At 52.3% G+C, this 24581-nt stretch overlaps 1 protein-coding gene across 3 annotated transcripts in view; it reads right to left on the bottom strand.

Moving 5' to 3' along the window:
- Window positions 1-24581, bottom strand: part of MGA (MAX dimerization protein MGA) — an 872134-nt gene that overhangs the window by 330300 nt on the left and 517253 nt on the right. For all 3 annotated transcript variants that reach the window (XM_069638800.1, XM_069638798.1, XM_069638799.1), the window contains exon 19: window positions 6289-6352. In XM_069638800.1, coding sequence (XP_069494901.1) covers window positions 6289-6352 — 64 coding nt within the window. The remainder of the gene's footprint in view (window positions 1-6288; window positions 6353-24581) is intronic.

Below are 24581 nucleotides of genomic sequence, written 5' to 3'. Positions count from 1 at the left end.
TGTCTGGGTAATAAATTCTGGGGCGATGTGCCTAAATCATACCTCTGCGGATTCCCACGGGTGTCCTCTTTTCGGAAATGCATGGGGTACCCCGTTTTCCTTGGTGGCTTGGACACCCGAGGCCCATATCTGTATGTTGTGCAGGTCGGCAGAGCGTCTGAAATTCCGGTCTGAAAACAGACTTGGGGTTACTTGTGTTTTAGGCTTTCCACTTGGCAGCCATGTAGGTGCACCCACACATGTGAGGTACCGTTTTCATCGGTACACCTGTGGGAACGCGGGACGGTAGGCCAAGTGTTGTTGGGGGCGTGTTTCGATGGGTGAGCCGAGCGAAATGTGCGGAAAATGCATTTTTTTCCCCACATTTCAGACTTTGCGGGGGTGTCTGGGTAATAAATTCTGGGGCAATGTGGGCAAATCATACCTCTGCGGATTCCTACGGGTGTCCTCTTTTCGGAAATGCATGGGGTTCCCTGTTTTCCCTGGTGGCTTGGAGACCCGAGGCCCATATCTGTATGTTGTGCCGGTCGGCAGAGCGTCTGAAATTCCGGTCTGAAAACAGACTTGGGGTTACTTGTGTTTTAGGCTTTCCCCTTGGCGGCCAGGTAGGTGCACCCACACATGCGAGGTACTGTTTTCATCGGGACACCTGTGGGAACGCGGGACGGTAGGCCATGTGTTGTGTGGTTTTCATAACGTTTTGACCCATTTGCTGGTGCCCTTTGTCACAAAACCCTTTCATTTCCCAAATGTGACCTACATTTAGTCGCTGCTTTAGGCACCATACTCTTTTGTAACCTGCACAAGTCACCTACCCTTGAAAAGGTCCGTCTGTGCTCTTTCAAAAAATGTATGCTTGCCGTTCCTCACCACACTGTTTTTCCGATTTACACATGCTAAGTGCGTCTGTTCAGGCCGTGAGCGTAAAACTCCTGTGTACCATGGCTCAGTGTTTGGCTTGTGGTATTGCTTGTTTTGTAAAACACTACAAAAAATGTGTGCTCTCCTAACTGCAAGGGAGGCGGGGGAACGTAGCAGAGCATTGCTTTTCTCAAAATTCATAGAAGCCATTGCCGTACCAAGCCAACCACGTCCAACACAACTTTTTTTTTTGGTCATTTTCCCAGCTTTTCCCCCAATCTATGGCAGTTTCCCCTACCTAGTGGTTGCCTGACCTACGCAAATCACCCCTTCCTAAACTTGGAATTTTGTCTACTTTTCAGAAATATATGCCTTTCCGTCCTCCAAATAGGCTTTCCTACCCTTTTCTTCCATTCCGTCCATGCATGTCCAATTGGCAAAAATGGCCAAAATCGCCTGCCTCTCACAAAACGGTTAATAGCCACATCAAAATAATTTCTTTCCGTTTCCACTCAACCTGTTCTTGAAAGCCAGGAAATTGGGGAATTCAGCACAGCAAACCATTTGTTCCTAGCTCTTACAAGGAAATAATCACAGGCTACTTTGTGCATCAGTTTATTGCCATTTTTTGAAAAAACCCAAAATGTTCCCCCTTTTTGGTTATTTTCTCTCACCCCCCTACAGCAACCTAGGATTCCTACATGTGGGAATAAAAGAGCCAAATTTGGCCGGGATAGCTCATGTAACAAAAAAGTTACAAGCCATTGAATGGCCACATACCGAAATCACCAAAAAAGGCCCTGGCACTGGGGAGAAATACCCATGGCACTTAAAGGGTTAAAGTTCTACAATTCTCTCCAGTCAAAGTGAATAACTATACAATGTAGGCAATTTTGGTAACTGGGACACAATTTTTCCTGAGAGTCAATTGCATTGGTTAAGTGTTGCTTAAGTCTATTCTGAGTTGTGGAGGCATTGTGTGTATTGTGTGTATTGTATTTGGTCATTTATATAGCGCTCTTTCCCCATTTGTATGGCCTCAATTCGCTTTGTGGTTGGAAAACCCTTGGTGACCCCAGTGAATGTGCTGGAAAATTCTAAGGAGTTTAGATTAGGAAATGCATGAGTGCATTTTCGCCGGTCTAGGACTTGGGTGGTTGGCAAGGCTTATCTAAGCAGCCCAAAAGAGGTCAGGCACCTGCATGGGCGCTGTTGGTGGTTTGCAATTAAGTGCTATTGTTGGGAGAGTCGACATGTGGTCAGCTACACCGAATTCCTTTTGTTGGTAGTCGCTGTATGGTAGTGATAGCAGTGTGGAGGTACGTCCGGTATTTTCGTGTGGACGGCTAAGTGTGCTGCTAGACCAGAAAGCATAGCCATAGCTGCATTATACGGTGCATGGATGGTTGGCCGTGACTGCGGCCTGTGTCCACAAATGTGGTGTAAGGTATACGTACTGTAGTCTTCGGAGTTATTCGGCTGGAGCGATCTTTGTCCAGTGTGGATGGCGTGGTCTCATTGTTCAAGGTCTCTCTAGTGTGGGGGTCTGAGAAGGTGGTGAGCGTGGGTGAGATAGTTGTGTGCCTCTGCAAGGGCTTGCTGGCTTCCATGGTCTATTTGTCTCATTATTCGTGGTCTCTCTTGTTCGAGGGTCTGGGGGGCGGTACGTGCAGCTAGGTTTATTGTGGTGTGCCACAGAAAAGTTTTCTGGCTTCAATGGTGTGTTTGTCAGGTAGGAATGTTGTTGTGCATGGGATGCAAGTGTGTCGGGTGAGCCGCTGCGAAAGCTACGGGCCACTGTGTTGTAGTTGGTGTAAGGGGATGTTGGGTTCGGCAATATAGTTTCGAGGAGCGAGGATTTAGGGGGATATTTTGGGAATGTCAGTTTTTCTTTTTTCCTTTTTATTTTTGTGCCTTCCAAGTTTGATGGTTTTTCAGTGTTGCGAAAGCATGGGGATATGAAGTGCCAGATTATTGGCGCTCCGTCAGATAAGGTCTCACAGGTTCGAGGGCATGAGCGTGGGTGGGAGGGGGAGTTTATTATTGTGTGCTCCAGCGAAGGCTGCTGGCTTCCCTGGTGTATTTGTTAGGTAATCCATGTTGTTGTGTAAGGGGGACAGTATGGCAGGTGAGCCGCTGCGAATGCTGCTGGCCTCCGTGTTGTAATTGGTGTAAGGGTGTCCAGTCGAAATCGGCAGGTCTGACTGGGTTCGGCGTTGTGGTTTCGAGGGAGGGGGCGGGGGGGGTGGTATTATGGGAAGAGCCAGGATTTTAGGGCCTTTCTGAATTTCAGATGGTTTTCAGTGTTACAAATGTGTAGGGGTAGGGAGTTCCAGATGATTGGCGCTTGGACAGAGAAGGAGGATCCGCCCAGCCTCGAGGAGTTGCGAGTTGGGACAACTAGGTGAAATGCTGTGCGAAATTGAGATTCCTTGAGGGCTGGTAGGGTATGAATTGGTCTCGAAAGAAATGCTGTCTGGACTTGAGGACGGCTCGGTGGGTGATGCACATGGCTTTAAAGGCAGTGCGTCGACCAATTGGGAGCCAGTGGAGGACCTTTAGTGTGGGGCTGATGTGTAATTTGGCTGTTAGGTTAATGAGCAAGCATGCTGCCATGTTTTGGATTCTTTGGAGTTTCCTTAGTTGAGATGTCGGGGCGCTTCAGTAGAGGCTGTGTGTAGAAATTGTTTTCCATCCTCTAGCATTCGTATTAATTATCAAATGCACATTTGTATTATTCAGATACTACAACCTAGAGGGGCAGAATTAACGTGGCGTGTTGGTTTTGTACTTCAAGACTTTTCTGCTGGTTAAAATGTCTGGTTCTCCTTTCGGCCTACACCTTGTCTATACGCGTTGGGTGTGGACCACCTGCTCTAGGACATGCCATATACAACAGCAGTGGGTTTTTTCTTCAGGACGGTGTGTTTAAATGTGCAGTCCCATAGGGGATTGTACCTGATTTGCTAGGTTGTGTGGTTCCCCTGTTCTCCCCTCTCTGTTCTTTTAAGCTTGGTGTTTATCTTAGATAGTGGGTCCAGATAAAAGTATTGGGATGTGGAGATTCATTAAGATTTACTGTTTGTATAGGTTAAGTTACTGTGCATTCTTTTATGCTATGTATCATGTCCTAAGTACATATTTGACCCGATAGAGGTCTATTTGTGTAACTTAATAAAAGTATACACTTCCTGAAGGTATTGCTCCTCCTCAGTGAGGTCATATACATCTGTGGAAGGGGGAACCAGCCTAGGAATCTTGACTCTAGGGTCATCCTGGGGCCATTCTCTTTGTCTTTTGTGAGTGGGTGGGTCTTGGTTTCCTAGAAACCTTTCCATTTTCTCCATGCAAGAATGGAGTCTTTCAAGGGTCTCATGGGGTACCCCTGAATAGTCTAGAGGGGGGAAATCTGTGTTTTCACCTTCGAACTGATTCGAACGCTCCCACAACGTCGACGAGAGGTTACCGTCTCCTTCTGAAAAGCCCTCCGGTAGTTCAGAAGCGTCCTTAGATGAAAGGGGCAGTTCTTGGCTACCTTTGTGCTTTTTCGTCGCGGTATTCGACGTTTGTTTCGTCGTCCGCGCACGTTTGTCTTCGGAGACAATTCTCGCTAGGCTCTCGACAACGAGTTTGTCAGTCGAGGGCTCTGGTGTCGACGTTGTGTGCGTTGCGCGTTGTACCTCGACGGCCGCTCTATGGAGCGTTACGTCGGATGTTTTTGGGGTAGCGCCCGTGTTAGATGAAAGCCCAATCGCTGGTCGCGGCTGCGTTTGCGGGTGGGGCTTGAGACCTTTACGGTCTGCGGTAGACGCCGGAGTGCCCTGCGTCCCCTTCGGCGCTGATGGATCCTTCGTTCATCGACGAAGAAGAGCCGTGGGTTGTATGTTTAGCCTTATGGGGTTTATGTGCGTCCTTGTCGCCGGGGTGTTCATCCCCATAAGCAGGGCGTGAGCCGAGCCCGTCGGGGCCGGGGACGGACGTCGAGGAGCGGGAACGCTCCTTCTGGGGGTTCATGACTTCCGTAACGGACGTCGAGTTATCGCCCTCCTCGTCACTTTCAGTAACAGCGGCAGCGGGTGAGGAAACTGACTTCGACATCGCGTAGTCCGCCCACCTTTTAACTTTTCGTTCCTTAAGGTTCTAGGTTTCAAGAGCTTGCAGGCTGCGCAGCTGTCCTCTTTGTGATCGAGGGGCAAGCAACGATTACAGAGCTTGTGCTTATCCTTCCAAGTATATTTGCCCCTGCAGCGTGGGCAGAACTTAAAAGGTGTCCTCTCCATAGCTGAGGCAATAATAGCTGGCGATAACAACCCCAAGGGAAAGAAAGGGGAGAAAGAAAGACATTCTCAAAGAGAAGATAAAAGTTCGAACCCCCACTCTCCCTACTGTATGTTGGCCGTCGAGGCCAGGCCACGTGTTCGGCAGCGCCGAAGGATCTCCTCCGCTCTTCCTCTCCGTCGAAAATCTGTTCGGCGGAGAAACAGCTTCACAGCTAACGTCGAGGGGAGGGATCGTTAATAATATATTAAGTATAACAAAGGACCGAGGTCCGTGGCAAGTATTAGCAATGTCTCTCTAGGAGCTCCGCGAAAGGCGACCAGAAACTGGGCGGAAAAAAACAATCTGAGGGACCTCGACGCATGAGGGATTGTGGGTACAATGCACGTCACTATAGGGATAGTGTTTACAGACACGCCTTGTCGACGTCCCCTTTTCGACTACGAAAAACAAAATGCAATACTCCGCAGTGACCACTGGATGTCGGACCTATGCACAGCATGTGATTCTAAGCAGATTAACAAACATCAGAAACATATTTTCTAGTATGTAAGTGTGGTGTATTTTCTAGAAATAAGTGTCTGGACTAATTGTACCTTTGTGCCAGCCTGCTTATCCCTACCTGAGAGTTAAGCTCAGTCACTATCAACATTACCTACCTTTAAGAGACGTTTGGCTTCCCTTTCTTGTCAGCCACCATTAAGTTAAGTGGTTGTATATCCTTGAGTGGGTTGTACAAAAGCTGCCTTAACGACCCCCAAAAGGCATGTCGCCATTTCACAAACAGGTATTGCATAGCACCTAGAAAATGAAGGCGTCAGCTGGGCACTGCGCACACAAACACAACTGCATCTTTCATCCCTCAATCCATATAAAATAATGACCCCTTAAAAGGCATTAAACCATTTCACAAGGCACTGCATAGTGTCTAGAAAATGGGGGAATAGATCCAGTATGCTATGTAACAGGACAGGTGTCTTTCATCACTCAATCAATTTAAAGCTATTATCCATTCAAAAGTGTATGCCACCATTTTCCGTAGTGCCTAAAAAATGTAGGAGTCAAACAGCATGTGCATCAGAACACACGTTCCTAACTGCACAGAAGATGGTTTCAATAATTCAAACAGGAGCACAAGTAAAAGCTCACCTTGTCATCTTTTTCGGCATCTTTTTCGGCAACTTTTTCTATAGGTGGAATATGAATGTTGCATCTGAAAGAAAAAGGAAGACGTAAATAGTGGTTCTACTTAGCCACAGTTAATATCAGAAGTTCCATTTCCAGCCATTAAACACAAAACTCTCAGCCTGCAATCTACACTTAAGCTTTTCAATTATTGAAGAATGTTTTCCTGTTGGTCCATTTAATATTAGAAAGCTGAAGTGGCAGGCATCACTTACTTGCTTGCCTGACTCCATTAATAGGTAAGCTAATCTCAAGCAACAGGATGCCAAGAATTGTGAGTTGTGAGCTGTGTGCAAACAACCAACAGGGTTATTCATAAGGCATGCCTAGCATCGTATTAAGAATCTCAAAAATAAAGGAAAGGAACTGCAATTAATAAAATGATAACATCAGATATGTTGACCAAAACGTTTGGTCCGACTAAAAGTTGGGGAACATGTTGGCGGGAAGTTCAACTGTCCCTTTGGAAGTGGAGTTCCTAATTAGGCAGTCATCAGGTCACTGGATGAAGTTGTCCCCTTGGACCTCAAGGCTGAAGAAACTGAAGTATTCACATTGTATAAAATAGGAGGACAAAACCTTTTAATGCTAAATAACTTCCCATATGATGTATCTCATGGATTATATGGAAATTGCATGCTTGAGACTGACGGCACAGATATAGTCCTTTTTTCTGCAGAATGAGGACTATGTGCCCGAGAGACACCATCTCAAAGTACTCCGGTTCCAGAAGAGTAGGATGAAATGATGTGGATGCAAAAACAGATTATTCTCACAAAGTCATGTGTCCTTTTAAACGAAATGCATTACACATTTCTTTGAATGAGGTCATGTTAGCCCCATTATACGTCCCCATCCCCAGCCACCCCCCCCCCCCCCCCCGGTGTAGCATTTTGTTTTGTTTAAAATGGACCCAAAGTCGTACATAAAATAAACATCGAAATACCATATAAGGAACAAGTTCCTTACCTGTAACTCCTGTGCTCGAGCACAGGTCTGGCAAGCATTCATATGCTCATGAAAATTCCCCGTCAGGCTGGGAATCCTCAGTAAAAAGTAAAGCAGTTTCACGTTAGCCTGAAAAGGAACAAGTTACTTACCTGTAACTGTTGTTCTCCAGCATGAATATTCACTCATCGTCTGGCTGATAATCCTCGGTAAAGAAAAGATCAGTCTCAGTTTCGTTTCTGAACTGTCTTTCTACTAATAACCAATTACTGGTCTTTGGGTCATACTGCCCCCAGCCAATGACTGCCCGCTACCTAATCCCCTCCTCTGGCAGCCATCTTCAGATTTGGTAGCACGTAAAGTGGCAGTAGGACCAAGAGAAGAGCCGCAGAGGGTTAGGAGGGAGGGTTCGCATGTGAATCCATGCCAGACCCATGCTGGAGAACAACAGTTACAGGTAAGTAACTTGTTCCTTCTCCAGCATGGGGTCTGGCATGGATTCACATGCTCATGAATATAAGAATACATAGCAGTACACACATGCACAACCACGTGAGGTGGCAAAAGGCTCAACATTAAGCATTACATAAACTCAACATTAAGCAACTCTTACCTCCTCACCAGGCCCACCTTCAAGCAAACAGGTTGCACAGCACTGCTTGGCCGACTCTGGACTCCTCCCTGGAATCCTGGTCGACGCAGTAAATCTCGTGAACGTGTGCGTCGACCTCCACGTAGCAGCCCTGCAGATGTCCAGCAGGGGCACACCAGACAGGAACGCCGTGGTAGCAGCGATCGCTCTGGTCGAATGGGCTCTCGGACAGCCGGGCAAGGGTCGGTTTGCCAACCGGTGAGTGCATAATGCAGCCGGAGAGCCATCTGGAAATGGAAGCCTTCGAGAGGGCCTTCCCTTGATTCACATGTCCAAAGTTCACAAACAGCTGTGATGTCTTCTGCAGGCTCTTCGTGCGGTCCACGCAGAACTTAAGCGCTCTAGCCACATCTAGAGTGTGCAAAGTCCTCTCAGCCGGCGACGAAGGCAAGAAAACAGGGTAACACCAAGGGCTCGTTGAGATGCAAGTCCGACGGCACCTTGGGCATGAAGGAGGGGTGCGTCCTCAGCACCACCCTCGTCTCGTGGAATGGCAGGTATGAAGGTTTACAGGAAAGGGCCTGGATCTCTCCTACTCGTCATGCAGAGGTGATGGCCACAAGAAACGCTGTCTTCCACGACAGGAACTTCAACGGTGCCGAATGCAGCGGCTCAAATGGCGGCCCCATGAGCCTGGTCAGCACCACATTGAATTCCCACGCCGGGGCCGTCACCGGCAGGAATTATCGAAACAGTCCTTTCATGAACTCCTTCACCAGGTGATGGGACCACAGAGATGATCGCCACGGAGTTCTGGTGTAGTGGGAGATAGCCGCCAGATGGATCTTGATGGAGGCATGAGCCAGCCCCGCCTTGGCCAGCGATAGCAGTATGGCAGCACTTGAGGGGCCGTAATCAGCAAAGGGTTAATCTTGTGTGCACGGCACCAAAGAACCTCTTCCATTTGTGTCCATAGCACGAGAGTCGAGGACGCCCTGGCCTTTGCAAGCACCTCCTTGCAGTCCGCCGGGATATCGTACCCTCCAAACTCTAGTGCTGCAGGAGCCAGGCCTGCAGGTTCAGCGACCCCAGGTCGTGGTGGAGGATGGCACCTCCTTCTCTGGCGAGAAGATCCGCGTCAGTCGCCAGTTTGACTAGGGGGGGGCAGGCGGGGTTGACATGTCCAGAAGGTACGGGAACCATATCTGCCTTGGCCACGCCGGTGCGACGACGATCATCCTGCACCGGGACCGTCTGAGTTGACTGATGAGTCACAGTAGCAACGGCAACGGTGGGAACACATACAGGAACAGGCCGTCCCAGGGGAATGAGAAGGCATCGCCCATGCTCCCCGGCTGGGGGTACCTGCTGGCGAACCTCGGGCACTTCGCGTTTGTCGCCGTTGCGAATAGGTCGATCTGGGGATTGCCCCATCGTCGGAATAGGAGATCCACTTGATCCTGCCGCAGCTCCCACTCGTGGCAAGAGCGCAGCTCCCTGCTGAGTGAGTCGGCAATGGTGTTCTTTATTCCTGCCAGATGGAAGGATACCAGAAACATCCCTTGGACGATGGCCCACTGCCACAGATCCTGCGCTTCCTTGGATAGGGCTGGGGATCTGGTGCCCCCCTGCTTCCGGATGTAGAACATCCTGGTGGTGTTGTTGGTGAAGACCCTCACCACCTTGCACTTGAGGGACGGAAGGAACAACCCGAGGGCCCAGAACACGGCTCGGTGCTCCAGGACATTGATGTGTAGTGACCTCTCCTCTGGGAGCCAAAGGCCTCTTGCGTGGAGATCTCTGGTGTGCGCTCCCCATCCCTCCAGGGAGGTGTCCGTCGTCACCGTTTCCTGATGTGCCGGAGTCTGGAAGTCCATACACGCCGCAAGATGCACGCGGGTGCCCCACCACCGGATCGCTTGGTGGAAAGTCTCATTGAGTGAGATACTGTCTTCGAAGCTGCCCGCCGCTTGCATCCAACAGCCGTCGAGGAACTCTTGCAGTGGTCGCATCCGCAGCCTGCATAGGCGCACGAGGTAGATGCACGAGGACATCATGCCGAGTAGGAACTTGATGGACTTCACCCTAGCCGCGTCGATGGTCAACAGCCATTGTACCTTGCCCAGGATGGTCTTCGTCCTTTCCTCCGACGGTGAAGCCAATCGCGCCACTGTGTCGAGTCTGGCTCCCAGCAACAGGGCGACTTGTGACGGTACTAAGTGGGATTTCGCAAAGTGGATCGAGAATCCCAGATCCGTGAGCAGTTGGACGGTCTTCGCTGTGTGATCGACGGCGAGTTCCCTTGACTTTGCTCGGATGAGCCAATCGTCCAGCTAGGGGTAGACATGGATCCCCTGCAGGCGCAGCCGTGCCACCACAGGTGCCAGGCACTTGGTGAACACCCTGGGCGCCGACTTCAATCCGAAGGGAAGGGCCTTGGACTGATAGTGCCGCCCATGGACCACGAATAAAAGGAATTTGCGATGTCCCTTTAGAATGGGGATGTGGAAGTAGGCATCCTCCAAGTCCAGCGACGATAGGAAATCGCCTTCCTCCAGCTATCTCAGCACGTGCTGGAGGGTGACCATCCTGAATTTTGGAGACTTGATGTACTTGTTTAGAAGACGAAGGTCCAGGATGGGTCACCAACCGCCGGTCTTCTTCCGGACGAGGAAGTACTGCGAGTACACTCCGGAGCCCCTGAGCCTTTTTGGGACGAGTTCTATGGCTTCCTTTCTTAGCATCGCTTGTACCTCCAGAATGAGTTATGGGATGTGATTTTCCTTCCTGGCCACGGGTGGTATACGGGGGCACCTTCTCTGAAATTCCAGAGTGTGCCGCAGGCCAGGGCGTCCAGCACCCAACGGTCGGTGAAGATGGACTGCCACACGCTGATGAATTTCGCCAGCCGGCCTCCCACCGGGGTGCTCGGGTGGGGGCCCGACGCCACAGCGGTTCAGTCCTGTTTCGTCACAGCCTAGGCGCCTTGGCCTCCTTGGCGACGACGACGCGATCCTCCGGTCTTGCCGCGTCCTATGTAGGCTTCCTGTGACGAGGAGCGAGCCGGTTGGCGGTATGACGAGGAACCGCCGCCGAATCCTTAGTAGGCACCTTGCTTGACTCCGGATTTCCAAAAGGACGGCCGTCGTTGTTGAAGAAAACCCAAGGCCCGAGCCACCTCGGTGTCCGCCTTGATGACCTGCAGTGACTCGTCCACTGTCTTGCCAAACAGGTGTCGAAGGGCATGTCCAGAACCCTGGTCTGCACGTCCTGGCAGAAGTCAGTGGCCAACCGCACCGGCAAACGCTGTGTCCCATCCGACGAAAGCCGGTGTCAGTGATGTCAGTGGCCACCGTAATGGCGTGGTCCGAAGACACCTCACCTTCCTGTAGGATTTCCAGGGCCTCAGCCCTCTTGTCATCCGGGAGGAAGTCCAGCAGGGGAGCGATCTTGAACCACAGCTCCCTGTCATAGCGTGCCACGATCGCAAGGGCGTTGGCCACTTTAATAGTCATCGCCACCGACGAGATGACCCGTCGTCCCATGGCGTCCAGCTTCTTCCCCTCACCGTCCGGCGGGGATGTTGAAGTTGAAGCCGTCGCCCCCGCCGCTTTCTTCTTGGCCGCCGCAGAGACCACTGAATCCGGGTACGGCACATAGGGGCGGAGTCCGGGACCTGGTACTTCTTCTCGTACCGGTCTCTTAGCAGGAGCCTTGGACGGGTTCTTCAGGAGTACTAGGCCCTCGTCCCAGATGTCAGCCAGTAACGGGACTGCGACGACAGTCTACCTCTTGGCCTCCCACCGTTGGTATAGGAAGCCCACCTTCTGTTCTTCGGGGCAGAGCTCGAAGAGCTCAGATGCCCTGACGATCATGGCATGGAAGGAGCCAATTTCGTCGGGGGGGGGTTGGGGCCGAGCGGGAGGTGATGGGAGGTCCATTTCGTCGTCACCACCATCGTCGTCTCCGTCTCATCCCTCGGTGGAGGTGAAGGCTGAGAAGGTTGTGAAGGCTGGAAAGGAGGAAGGGGATTGATTCGCCTCCGCTTGCTCGGTGGGCTTCCCGACGGTCCAGGCTCTGCTAGATCGTCCGCTGGGGGTAAGGGCATCCTTGTCCTTATCTTTGTACACAAGGCCTGAATAGCCATCAAGATCGCTCCTGAGTTGTCTTGTGGCACAGGCAGCCGTTGCGACGGGAGCGACGGTTGGGGAGTAAGATCCTCCGTCTCCTCCACGGCCTGCGGCTCCTCGTCGGCACCACCGTCACTTTCTTCGACTGCCTCGTCGGGATCCCTCCCGTAGGACCGGTCCTCCTCAAACTTCTTGTCCAGGATCTTTGCGATGCCAGCCAGCTCATCTTCAGAGGTGGTATCTGTGTCCGTAATGGCTACCGGCCCCCCCCCTCTTTCTCCGCCCGGGGTTTCACAGGGGTTTTATCGATAGGCTGAAAAGAGAATTCCCTCCGTGGTGGCTGGGAAACTCTAGGCCCGGAGGTCGCCTTCACTGGGATAGCCCCCGCAGGCTTCGACAGGGCCGCTGCGACTCCCTCGCTTGAGGCCTTAGCCGGGAGAATCAGGGCCTTCACGACCTTGGGCGCCCTGGGGCCTTCACCTTGGGGGGAGGGTCGCTGCCTCGCTACCCCTCGGCTGCCGCCGTGGGGATCGACCGGGATTTCTCCCGAAGCTTACCCGGTTTCTCCGACTTCTTTTCCCCCCGAGCCAGAGCGTTGGCTCATGGTTGATGGCGTCAGTGACATCGCGCCCTGCCTGGCAGCCAAAGAGCCCAACCCATGGGTGCTCCCGGTGCACGCGGACTCGCAGTGCTTTGCCTTCTGTTGGGCCCCCGTCGCCGGAGCGCCCTCAAAGGTCTTAGAAGACCGCTCGGACTTCTTCTTCTCACCTGCTGCTGGGCTCTTCCCCTCCAGGCAGTTGGCGAGTCGAGTACGATGATCCTTCATTGTCCGTTCCGACATATTCTTACAAAACGCACAGTCCTTCGCCACGTGCGTTTTGTCAACATGAAGGCAGTAGAGACACCGAGAGTGCTCATCTTCCTTGAAGACATTTGTAATCCGTATCCAGGGCAGCTCCTGAAAAGCTTGGATCCGGACGTCGCGTTTCCTTTGTCCTGGGCTATGTCCACGCGGGGTAGGCCTCAAAGATCTTCCGGAATCCTCCAAGAAGCGAAACTCGAGGAAAACTAGCCCTTGAGGGGCGCAGAAAATTCCCAACGGGTCCCCGTTGATCGGAAGTAGAATCGGTGCAGCTTGAGGCTCGATTGACTGAAAAATAGGAGTAAACTCTTTGTAAAATCGCAAAACGCAGTAAAAGCTCGAGAGCTATAGCACAAGGACTCCCAACACTTGAACGTGCAGTAAAAATCTGAAGATGGCTGCCAGAGGAGGGGCATAGGTAGAGGGCAGTCATTGGCTGTGGGCAGTATGACCCAGAGACCAGTGATTGGTTATTAGGAAAAACACAATTCAGAAACAAAACTGAAACTGATTTTTTCTTTACCGAGGATTCCCAGACGGACGACGGGGGATATTCATGAGCATGTGAATCCATGCCAGACCCCATGCTGGAGAACTAGCTGTGCTACGCAGCAGTAAACGCCAAGCTCTAGCCAAGTGGCAATCCACGCCTAATCAATCCTCTCTAAATTCAAAGAGATCTCATCCTCGTATAAAAAAGCCATAATCCTAGCTAAATCTGAATCATTCAACCACAGAATTTCTAAAGCGAACTCAAAATCAAGGGAAATGTTCTCAATCTTCAAAGATCTCATCACCCCGCCACTAGTCTTGACGAAATCAAGGACGGAGCCTGGTGTTCCACCATTCAGGCTGCTCTAATCAACAAAGTCAAGATGCCCCAAGAGAAAATTATGGCACAGCGCAAAGCCCTTCCCAATCAAGACCGTTCACCCCTGCCCTCCCCACCTAATCCTCTCAGTCAAACACCTCTCTTCGTCTTCAGAGACGGAAGTTACTGACCTCCTCAAACACATCAAACCCTCCACATGTAAAGGGGACATCTGTCTCCCGACCATCATCAAAGAATGCACAGACTCACTGATCCCCATCATCACAGCATTCATTAATGCCTCATTATCCTCTGGAATTGTACCTCAAGAAGCCTGGGTTGGCCCACTCTTAAAAAATAAAACACCCTAGACCCCGCCTGCCCCAACAACTACTGCCACATCACCAATGTCCCCCTTCTCCTTAAAATTCTAGACAAAGCCGCCCACAACCAAATCCAACATTACCTGGAATCTAATGCCATCCTAGGCAGAAGACATCAGGATTCCTCAAAGGCCATGGCACAGAAACCGCCCTCTTAGATTTAAAGAACAAAGTCACCAAAATAATGGATAATGGCAAACCTGCACTCCTGCTCCTCCTTGATCTCTCAGCCGCGTTTGATCTTGTTGACCATGACATCGTCACCTCCCATCTTTCAAACGCAGCCCACTTCTCTAATAAAGCCACCAAGTGGATAACCTCTTTCCTAGAAGGAAGGGCTATGAAGGTGTACTCTGACCAGGCCAATGCAGCCCCCACCATCATCAACTGTGGAGTCGCCCAGGGATCTTGTACTGCACCTACCCTCTACAACCTGTTCACCAAACCACTTTTTTGACATGTTAGACACGCTCGGCATAGCATACACGAACTATGCCGACGATACCAAAGTCCTCCTCCCCCTCACTGGAGATTATGACCAAGACGCAAAGGGTCTCCTCTAGATTTATGCCACCATCCAAACCTGGATGGCAATCAATGGTCTCTGCCTAAATGGGGATAAAACTGAGATCATCATCTTGGGCCCCAAGAAAATCCTATCCAAACTCAATCAAAAATACACCCATTCACCATCGACAACACTAACATATCAGTCTCCACTTCAGTAAAAACCCTGCGGTTCTACTTAGAACCTACACTCTCAATGACAACACAGGGTAGCGCCATCTCCTCTGCCCTCACCACCCTTTCCAACCACTCAAAACTGTCTATCCATCGCCAGAGTTACAACAGGAGCTAAACTTGATTACTGCAATGCCCTTCTTGCAGGCACTTCAACACAAAACATCAACAGGCTCCAAACAGTACAAAATAACATGCTCCGCGCCGCCTTACACATTCCCAAAAGCGACCATATATCTCAGGCCAGACGTGACGCCAACTGGCTCCCAGTCAAAGAAAGGATCAACTTCAAAATCCTCACCGTTACACACACATGTATCAATCTCTCTGCCCCATCCTACCAATCGGAAACCATATCCAAAAACATCTCTGCCCGCCCCAAAAGGAGCCACCATGCTAACCAACTCTGCGTACCACCCATAATAAGAGCCAACGTCAGCAGCATTGGCTTCCTCTACAAAGCACCCACACTCTGGAATGCCCTTCCCAATGCCCTCAGAGCAGAACCCTCACAGACCTCCTTTCGCAAATCCCTCAAAACCACACTATTCACATAGCCACACACAACACCTTCGGCCTCCTAACTCTCCACGTCCTCGAAACAAGCTGAATTGAAAAATGCAATCTCGATGTAACCATAAGATGAACCCTAAATGCAAATTTCTGTGTAACTACTAAACCTTCCTCCCTATGTAACCAGAAATATATCTAACAGCGACACGATGCCCACGGGCTGATGTGCGCTTTAAAAAAACAAATAAATAAATAAGGTCCGGGTACCAGATCTGCCTTGGCCATGCTGGTGCGAGGATAATCCTGCACTGGTACTGTCTGAGTTCACTGATGACTCGTAGTAGCAGCCGCAAAGGAGGGAACGCGTACAAGAACAGGCCATCCCAAGGGAAGGAGAATGAGCCCCCCCATGCTCCCTGGCTGGGGGAACCTGCTGGCGAACCTCCGGCACTTGGTGTTCATCACCGTCGCAAACGGATAGATCTGGGGATTGCCCCACTTTAGGAACAAGCTGTCCACTTGATCCTGCCAAAGCTCCCACTCGTGGCAAGAGCGTAGCTTCCTGCTGAGAGAGTCGACAACAATGTTCTTTACTCCCGCCAGGTGGAACTTGCAATGCTTTGCGTGTTTGGGGACATGGAAGTAAGCGTCCTCCAGATCCAATGACGACAAAGTCTCCCTGCTCCAGCTGGCCGAGCACGTGCTGTAGAGGGACCATCAGGAACCTCTGGGACTTGATGTGTTGAATCGCCGTAGGTCAAGAATGGGCCTCCAGCCCCCAGTCTTCTTTATTACAAAAAAGTATGTGGAGTAAAATCCAGAGCCCCGGGGTCACCATGGGACCAGCTCGATCGCCCCTTTCTGTAACATGGCCCGGACTGCCGGGCCAACAGTGGTATCCGAGGACACTCATTGAAATTCCAGAGTGTGTCCGTGGGCAAGAGCATCCAGCACCCAATGGTCAGTGGAGATGGTCTCCCACATGCCGCTGAAGTTCGCCAGCCGACCTCCCAATGCATGGGTGGGGGCCCGACGTCCCGGCCGGTTCAGTCTTGCTTGGAGGTCGAAAGCCCGCCTAGTGGACCTTGAGGACGATGGCGTCTGCCCCCGAAGGCCTTGGAGCGACCCCTTTTGACTTTTTGGGTCGAGGAACGGGAGGGTTGGAGGTAAGAGGATGAGACCCTGACAAAATCCTTTGAAGACCTAAAAGACTTCCCTCCTGAGGAACCAAAGGACAGTCGACGTTGCTGCAGGGTACCTGTTAGGGATTATCATTCTATGGCTAATTTCCCTTACCTATAGAGTCCCCCAGCAGCTTTGCTGGATTTGAAGGGTTTGTTTCTTTTTTCCTGCTAAGAGTGAGACTCTTTTTCCCACTCTTAGGCACTTTTGCTATGTGTGTTCTAGACTATTTTTGTGTTTAATGTCTATGGGATTTTCTCAACCCCATAGGAACCATCTTTATTCACATGTGCAGTGACACAGGGGTGTCGTAGCGACCCCCAAACAGACTCCATACCCTGGGACTGACTACTGTCTCCCAGGGCATGCAAAGTCCCAATTGACTTTACTAGTCAATTTCTATGAACTAAACCAGTACAACCCATCTCAGTATGGAGGTACTGGAAAGGGTTAATAGGTTTTCATTTTAAGTATTGCCTATACTGATGCACTGTCTTGCTGAACTGGTTCACAAACTGATGGGAAGTGTTGCTAGGGTGTATAAGAAACTATTTCTAAATAACTTGTGCTTTCCAACCCTTGTGAGGAATTGTTAGAGGATTCCATCTGTGTAGTTGTCACTGTGCCGTTTTGCTCAGTTTTCACTCTGGTTCACTTGGTCTACAATGGAACTTGGGAGTGTGTATATTTTTCCTTTGACTTAATTTAACTTGCTTGGGGACTGTGATACATGTGTTTTATTAGAAGTATATAAAATAAATATATAACTACTTTTTAATACAAAGCTTTGGTCAGCGTTTCCTTGTGCCATAGTACTGTAGGCCTATTGTGTAAACCCTGAATACTGCTCATCTCCCTCTTGAGAAGCCTGACTGCTCAGCCACAGCTACCAACTAAATCTTTGTGGTGCAGACTGATATCAAAGGGGATTTATTGCTCTCACCCGTAGTCTTAATCTTCTGTAGTGCTCCCTAAGGGAACTGCACAGGATTCTGCCTAACAATACCCAGGGCACGTGCCATCTCGGTGTCCGTCTTGATGGCCTGGGGGTCTCCCATTCCACCGTTGTCGCGGTGTCCGCCTCCACCTCCCTCTGGGGAGAGGGTGGCGATGGGTGGCATGGAGTGGGGTTTGCCTCCTCCTCTTCTTGGTCGGCAGTTCCCCCGGTGTCAATGGGGTGGCCGCAGCCAGTGCCGCGGGTGGAGGGCCAGTCGACATCCTCCTCTGCATCTCCGACATAAGCGTGTGGAGGGTCGAAAGGATGTTCAGTGAAAGATCCTTTGGGGGCACCTCTGGTGCAGGCGTGCTGGGTCCAGGGGCCCGTCGTCTCGAAGAATAGGGACGGCGGGATCAGGGGCATCGTCGTCGTCTCCATGGACGGTATCCGCATCGTCGCCTCCGGAGGGCGATTCCCTGACGTTCCCTTCATCAGCCTTGTCACTACGGACAGTATGGATGGAAGTGATCTCATCCTCGTCAGGCGAAGAAATGTCTGTTCCTAGGAGACCTTCACGGCTCCCGCCCCCTACCCTTTTTTGGGTCACGAGGGGGCGGTCTTGGGCTGAGGGCCGGCATCCTCTTCTCCGGAGTCTTCTCAACAGGCTTGCTCGAAGCCACCCTCTGGGGAGGAAGAGCCACCCTGGCCGTCGCCGGGGGGTTCCCTGGGCCGGGGGACGCCCCTATGGCCTTAGAGAGTGACGCCACCACCTCGATGAAGGACGATAATTTGGCCTGGTGTACCTGGGCCTTCACGGAGAGGCTGGCTCCCTTTTCCCTGACCTTCTCCTTCGGGGCCTGATCGGACCCCTTGTCTGGCCTACCCTTCTCCTTCGCAGGTAGGCCGGACACCGTACCCTGCTTGGCCTTCTCTGGAGTCTCTCAAAGTTTCCCCGGGGTAGCTGACTTCCTCTTGGACAAAGAGCCAGAGTGATGGCTGGAGACCGATGCAGACGGTGATGATGATCGCTCCCTGACCGTCGCAGGACCCGCACCAGCGGCGACCCCGACGGAAGCGGACTTGCAGTGCTTGGTATTGTATTGGGCCCCCATGGGTGGGGTGCCCGCAAAGGACTTAGAAGCCCACTCAGGTTTACTGGATCCAGGCGAGGCCTGTCCCTGGGGGGTAGAGGCCTTGGCCTTCAGCCATGTCTCCAACCTTCGGTGCTGATCCATCATCGTGCGCTTATTGAAGCCACAGCAAATCACGCAATTCTCTTCCTTGTGCGTGGGGTGGAGACAATACAGGCACTGGGAATGCTTGTCGTCCGAGAACACATTCCGCAAACTGCAGCCAGAGCAAAGCTTGAAGAGGAAAGCGCCATCCTCCTCCTCACCCGACATGATCCACGCGGTATAGGCCTGAAGAACTTCTGGAAGCTTCCAAGAACACTCGCAAAATCCACCCTTCAGGGGCGCTGAAAAAAACTGAAAACGGGTCCTCGTTAACCGGTAGGATATTAGATGGAGCACACAGGCTGCCAGAGGAGGGGCTTAGGTGGGGGGCAGTCATTGGCTGGGGGCAGTATGACCCAGAGCTCAGCAATGGGTTTATGGGAGAAATTAATAGTTACTCACCGTAGTGATTAACGTACTCTTAGTCCATAGTCCCCTTTCCTCCATACTGTATGGGCGTCCCTTGCTCTGGACACCAGAAAAATCTTATTCCCTTTAAATTTAGAGGCACGCGGGAGCGTGGCTCTGGGAGCATGCACTCATTCGAGTCTGCCCACCGGCGCCACTCCTCAGTCCCCATTGACGCGTCGACAATATTTAGCATTGGCTAATGGCACCAGTATTATTAGGGGGGAGGATGGTGGGACGTATGGAGGAAAGGAGACTATGAGTACGTTAGTCAAAAAAATATTAATTACGCTTACGTCCCGTCCCCTTTCCTCCATACTGTATGGGAGATTACAACTGAATGTAGCCCCAGGGTGGAGAGAGACCCTCCTTAAGCAAACAGGATTCTTAGAACCGCCTGCCCAAACGCTGCGTCTGATCTGGTGGCGGCGTCCAAGCAGTAGTGCTTACAGAAAGCCAAAGGAGTGGCCCAGGTAGCCACCCAGCTGATGACCTGCATGGCACATGCTGTTGAAACGCGATGGCCATGGCCTTGGTTCTGACCGCATGGGCATGCAAATTGGCCGGCACTGGTTTGTGCTGCCCCTCATGCCTCCTCGATGGCCGTGACCATCCACCTTGCTATGGAGGCCTTTGAAACCTGATAACCGGGCCTTGAACCGCCAAAGGTGATAAAGAGGGCCTCCGACTTGCAGAAGTCCTTGGTCCTGTCAAGGTAGTATTTTAGCATGAGTCTGACATCCAGACAGTCCAAGACCCTCTAAAGCTCATCCTTTGGGTCGGCGAAGGTGGGTAAGAATATTTCGGCGTTCAGATGGAAGGAGGAGGTCACCTTGGGTAGGAACGCAGGGTGCGTCCAGAGGACCACCTTGTCCTTGTGAAAGATAGTGTAGGGCTCTGATGCCACGAGAGCCTGGATTTCGCGGACTCTACGAGCAGAGGTGAGGCCTACGAGCAGCTCTGTCTTTAGGGTGACCAGCCTGATGTCCGAGGATGCCATTGGCTGGAAGGTTTTGTGTGCCAAGGCCCCTAGGACAACACTAAGATCCCACACAGGGTGTGGCTCCTTTATAGGCGGGTAGAGCCTGCGGAGGCCCGCCAGATGCCATTTGACCACCGGGTTAGCGGAGGAGAAGAGGCCCTCCTCCGAATTTCTGTAGGCTCCTATGGCTGCCAGATAGGTGTGGCATAGATCCACCTGAAATCTGGAGTGGGCGAGGTGTGCCGAGAAGGAGAGTATGTCGTCCAATGTGCACTTAAGGGGGTCGATCTCCTTAGGGTCACCCCAATGACAGAAACTGGACCATTTGCTCTTATATTGGCTCTTGGTAGCTTTGCTTCCGGCACCTTGGATGATCTCCAGGTTAGCCTGAGATAGGCTCAACTGTTTCAGTGTGACCTGCTCAGGAACCACGCTGCAAGGGCTAGCTTGTGAGGAGCGGGCTGCAGTACCCTGCCCCCCTGCAGGGTCAGGAGAGGAGCTGGACCCAGCGGTAGGTGAATGGGGTGCCAGTCCGATAGGCTGAGCAACTCCGAGAAACAGTCTCGCCAGCCACCAGGGAGCTATAAGAATGATGCTGAGATGACAAGATTACTTTATCCTGCTGATCACCCTGTGTACCAGGGGTGTGGGAGGGAAGGTGTATGCCGTCATGTAGTTCCACTGTATATGGAATGCATCGACCAGGGAGCCCGAGCTCTATCCTGCCAAGAGGCGAACTGCTGGCATTTCCTGTTGTACCGGGAGACAAACAGATCCACTTGAGGTTCCCTCCACCTGAGGAAGATCTCCTTCAGGACCAGGTTGTTCAATTGCCACTCGTAATTGCCTGCCCCCAGTCTGCTGAGCCTGTCCGCCTGCAGGTTGGACTCCCCCGGGAGGTGGACAGCGGTGAGGTAGATGTTGTTCTCCAGAGCCCATTCCCAAATGGTGACAGCTAGGTTGCACAGCGGAGGGGATCTGGTAACCCCCTGCTCGTGCGAGTACATGCTGGTTGAGGTGTCCGTCTGGAAAGGTACTGTCTTGCCCTCTATCAGAGGGAGAAAGGCCTTGAGGGCCAGCCATATGGCCTTCAATTCTAGCCAGTTGATGTGGGACTCCTGTTCCTGCCGAGGCCAGACTGCATGGATGCTGTGACTGCCCAGCGTGGCTCCCCACCCTTCTAGGGAGGAGTCCGTAGTGGCGGTGACCTGCGGTAGAGGGTGCCGGAAGGGCTTGCCGCAGGTTGCAATCCACAGACAATCGCGTGAGGTCAGAGTGGAAAGATAAAGGAATGTCGACAGGCTCCGCTTGGGAGCACCTCTTCCGATTCCATGAGGCTGCGAAGTGCAGCTGTAATCTCCTCATCTTGAGTCTTGTGTGGGGTACGGCCAACAGGACCACCGCCATAATACCCTGCACCTGCAAGGTCACTGTCCTGGAGAAGAAGGGATTAGTGGCTCTCTTGATAGCCGTGATCTTGTCCTCCGAGGGAAAGACTCTCTCGGAGCCGGTGTCCCAGATGAGGCCCAGGAAGGTCAGGCTCTGCTTGGGTTGCAGATGGGACTTCTTGAGATTGATCGTAAACCCCAGGTCGTGGAGTGTGCTCATAAGTGCGGAGGAGGGGTGGAGAACGCCCTCCTGAGTTTAAGCCTGGACGAGCCAGTTGTCCAGGTATGGGTACACGTGGTGGCCCTGAGGAGGGCTGCCACTGCATTGATTAACCTGGTAAATACCCTGGGGGCCGAGTTGAGACCAAAGGGTAGCACCTTGTATTGGAAATGGCAGCCCATGATCCTGAACCATAGAAAGGACCGATGTGGCTGCCAATTCGGGAAGTGTAGATACGCGTCCTTCAGATATAGGGAGCACATCCAGTCTCCCCTGTTCAGTGTCTCTGCAATGAGTGCTGGCTTAACCATCTTGAATTTTTGTAGAGGAAGGGGGAGGTTGCGGGTGTAAAGGTCCAACACAACACTCAGCCAGCCTGGTTCTTCTTCTGTATAGTGAAAATCCTGGAATGGAAGCCCAAACCTCGTTGGGATGCTGGGACTTTCTCCACTGCCTAGCTCTCGACGAGCAGGAGGGAATCTCCACCAATAGAGTTGCTGTCCCAATCTGAGGGAGGAGAGGAAGTGACCGGCAGGCGGTAGCCCGTGGATACTACCGAGAGGATCCAGGGGTCTGAAAACTTTTGGTGCCAAAATTGCACGTGCAAGGCAAGCCTGTCCCCCACTGGAGACACGTGGACCCGAAGGGGCGTGTCATGCCTTCTTTCCCTCTGAGGCTGTTGCAGGGGAGGGGTATTGGAAAAAGCCCTTGTACCCCCCCCCCCCACCCGACCTCCTTTGTTGTTCCCTCCGGTGCTGACTCAGGGAACGGTCAGGTTGTCTGGACCTCCGTTCTTGGAAGCCCCGGAACTCTCCAGTCAACGCCCCTTGTCGGAGCGTTGATGTGACTGGGTGTACACCTTAGGCATGGCCTTCGTAAGAACAGATAAAGACTTTGCGAGCTGTTCTTTTTATCTAATTCTTCATTGGAGGAGTGGAAGAGGTCACTACCCTCGAATGGAAGGTCCAATATGCGTTCCTGGACGTCGGGGTTAAACTTAGTAGCCCAGAGCCAGGCCGTCCTCATGTCCGTGGCGATGCAGATGGCCCGGCCAGAGGTGTCGATATGGGCCACTGTGGACTCCATAATGTCCTGCGCTACCAGCCTGGCTTCTCCTAATCCCGCCTTAAAGCGAGCTTGGCTCTGTGCCGGATGTTCTGGGAGGAAGTCCGCAATTTCCCGCCAGAGCCTTTGGTTAACGCCCGCCAGCATGGCATCAGCATTGGCTTGGAGGCGTAAGGAGGCGTTGGAGTACAGCTTTTTCCTGTACGCCTCCAAGGTCTTCTCCTTCTTGCCTAGCAGTGTTGAGGACAAGGAAACCGACGACTGAGGCTTAGAGTAGAGCGACGCCGCAGAAATCACTAAAGAGTGTGGTTGCGCCGAAAGCAAGAGTGCATCCCTTCAATCTGCCTGTACTTGGTGTCAAGGAGCCGATTGACAGGCTGGGCCGAGTGCGGCTTGAGCCACCCCTTTTTGGCCAGGGCAACTACGTCCTTCTGCATCGCAATCCTGTCTTGGTTAGAGGTCTCAGGGTGAGGACTTCTGCCAAGACCCCCTCCTCGGGCTGTTTGACCTCGGGCTGAGGAAGGCAAAAATACTATGCCAGCGCTGCCAGACGTTCGTGGAAGGCTTTGGCTGAAGATGGCGTGTCGGGGGTCCTCCTAATCTGTGTCCACCTGAGTGTTTGGAAGATCCGGATCAGGCGGAGGGGTACTGGGCGCCGTGGGCTGCGGTGTGGAGACCGCAGCTGTTGGCTGCTGCAGGGGCTGTTGTGGAACTGCCTGCGGAGGTGCCGGAATCGGAGGAGCTGGCAAGGGTAGCACAGGGCATGAGGCACCATAGCCAATGTAGGAATGACTATGGGTGCCGGTGTGAGGGCCGGAGGGAGCATGTCCCTGATAGTATCCCGAAGGATGGCCCCCATCTGGTGGGTTTGCATCAGCGCTAGGAGCCTTTCGAAGAATAGGTCTTCGGAGGCTGAAGAGGTGGCAGGTGATCTTGACGGAATGGCTGCGGGCTGCTAGAGCCGGGGCACGCTCTGTCTAGGGTGCAGGGGAAACCTGCCCTGCGCTGCTGCTGGATAAACTGTAGGCCACATACCTGGTTGACACCAGTCCCACCTTGTGACTTGTTCTTCCACCCGCTCTGCTAGAGGAGGTATCAGACAAGCGGCCATCTTGTCTGGAGTGGCAGCCATGTTGTCGAGCTGCGTGCCGAAGTCGTGGTGCCTTGCTCATCGGACCCAGCCCCGTCCAAGACGCTTGATGTTGGAACATAAGGCCTATCCCGCACCTCAGGTCTAGAATTGGAAGGCGTGTTGCCGTGGGCAGAACCACCGGTAGTGCTACGGGAAGGCGCCCCCTAGGACTTGATGCCGGTAATAGGGTGTTGTCCCTCGGGAGTAACCCCGATAAAAGAACCTTGCGGTCCCTCAGCTCTGGTACTGGAAGGATCCCGAGACCCCTAGGCTGTAATCCTGGTAGCTGGACTAGCTTTGGTACGTGTGCTGGTAAGAAAACCCGAGAGGTAACTTACAGGGTGCAATGGTAAATAGAGGCCTTGCCTTTGGCCTCGAGCAGTGTTTGACGAAGTCCTTCAGGTACTCTGGACGGGATTTCTGGAAGAGCTCCGTCCACCTAGCTAGCCTGTTCTTCAGTGCACGTGGAGTCAGTGTGTCACACGCGGAACAACCTTCCCAGCCGTAGTCGGGCCAGGGCAGCGGAGGCAAAGGGGCGTGGGGGTCAGACGTGGTAGAGGCCCTTGTAGGCTGGTCACCTGCTGAAGCCCTCTAAAGTCGATATGCTCTGGGGAGGAGCGTGGCATCGGAGGAACAAGTACCTATTGAAAAGAAAAAGACAAAGATAGAAGAATATCTGGGGAAGAGCGCGTGGTATTACATGGCCGAAGCCAAACCCAGGAGCGCTG

The sequence above is a fragment of the Ambystoma mexicanum genome, chromosome 14 (assembly GCF_040938575.1).
Source record: "Ambystoma mexicanum isolate Mex_15411 chromosome 14, UKY_AmexF1_1, whole genome shotgun sequence".
NCBI classification, from domain to species: Eukaryota; Metazoa; Chordata; class Amphibia; order Caudata; family Ambystomatidae; genus Ambystoma; species Ambystoma mexicanum.
This window is presented reverse-complemented; position numbering and strand designations above follow the sequence as displayed.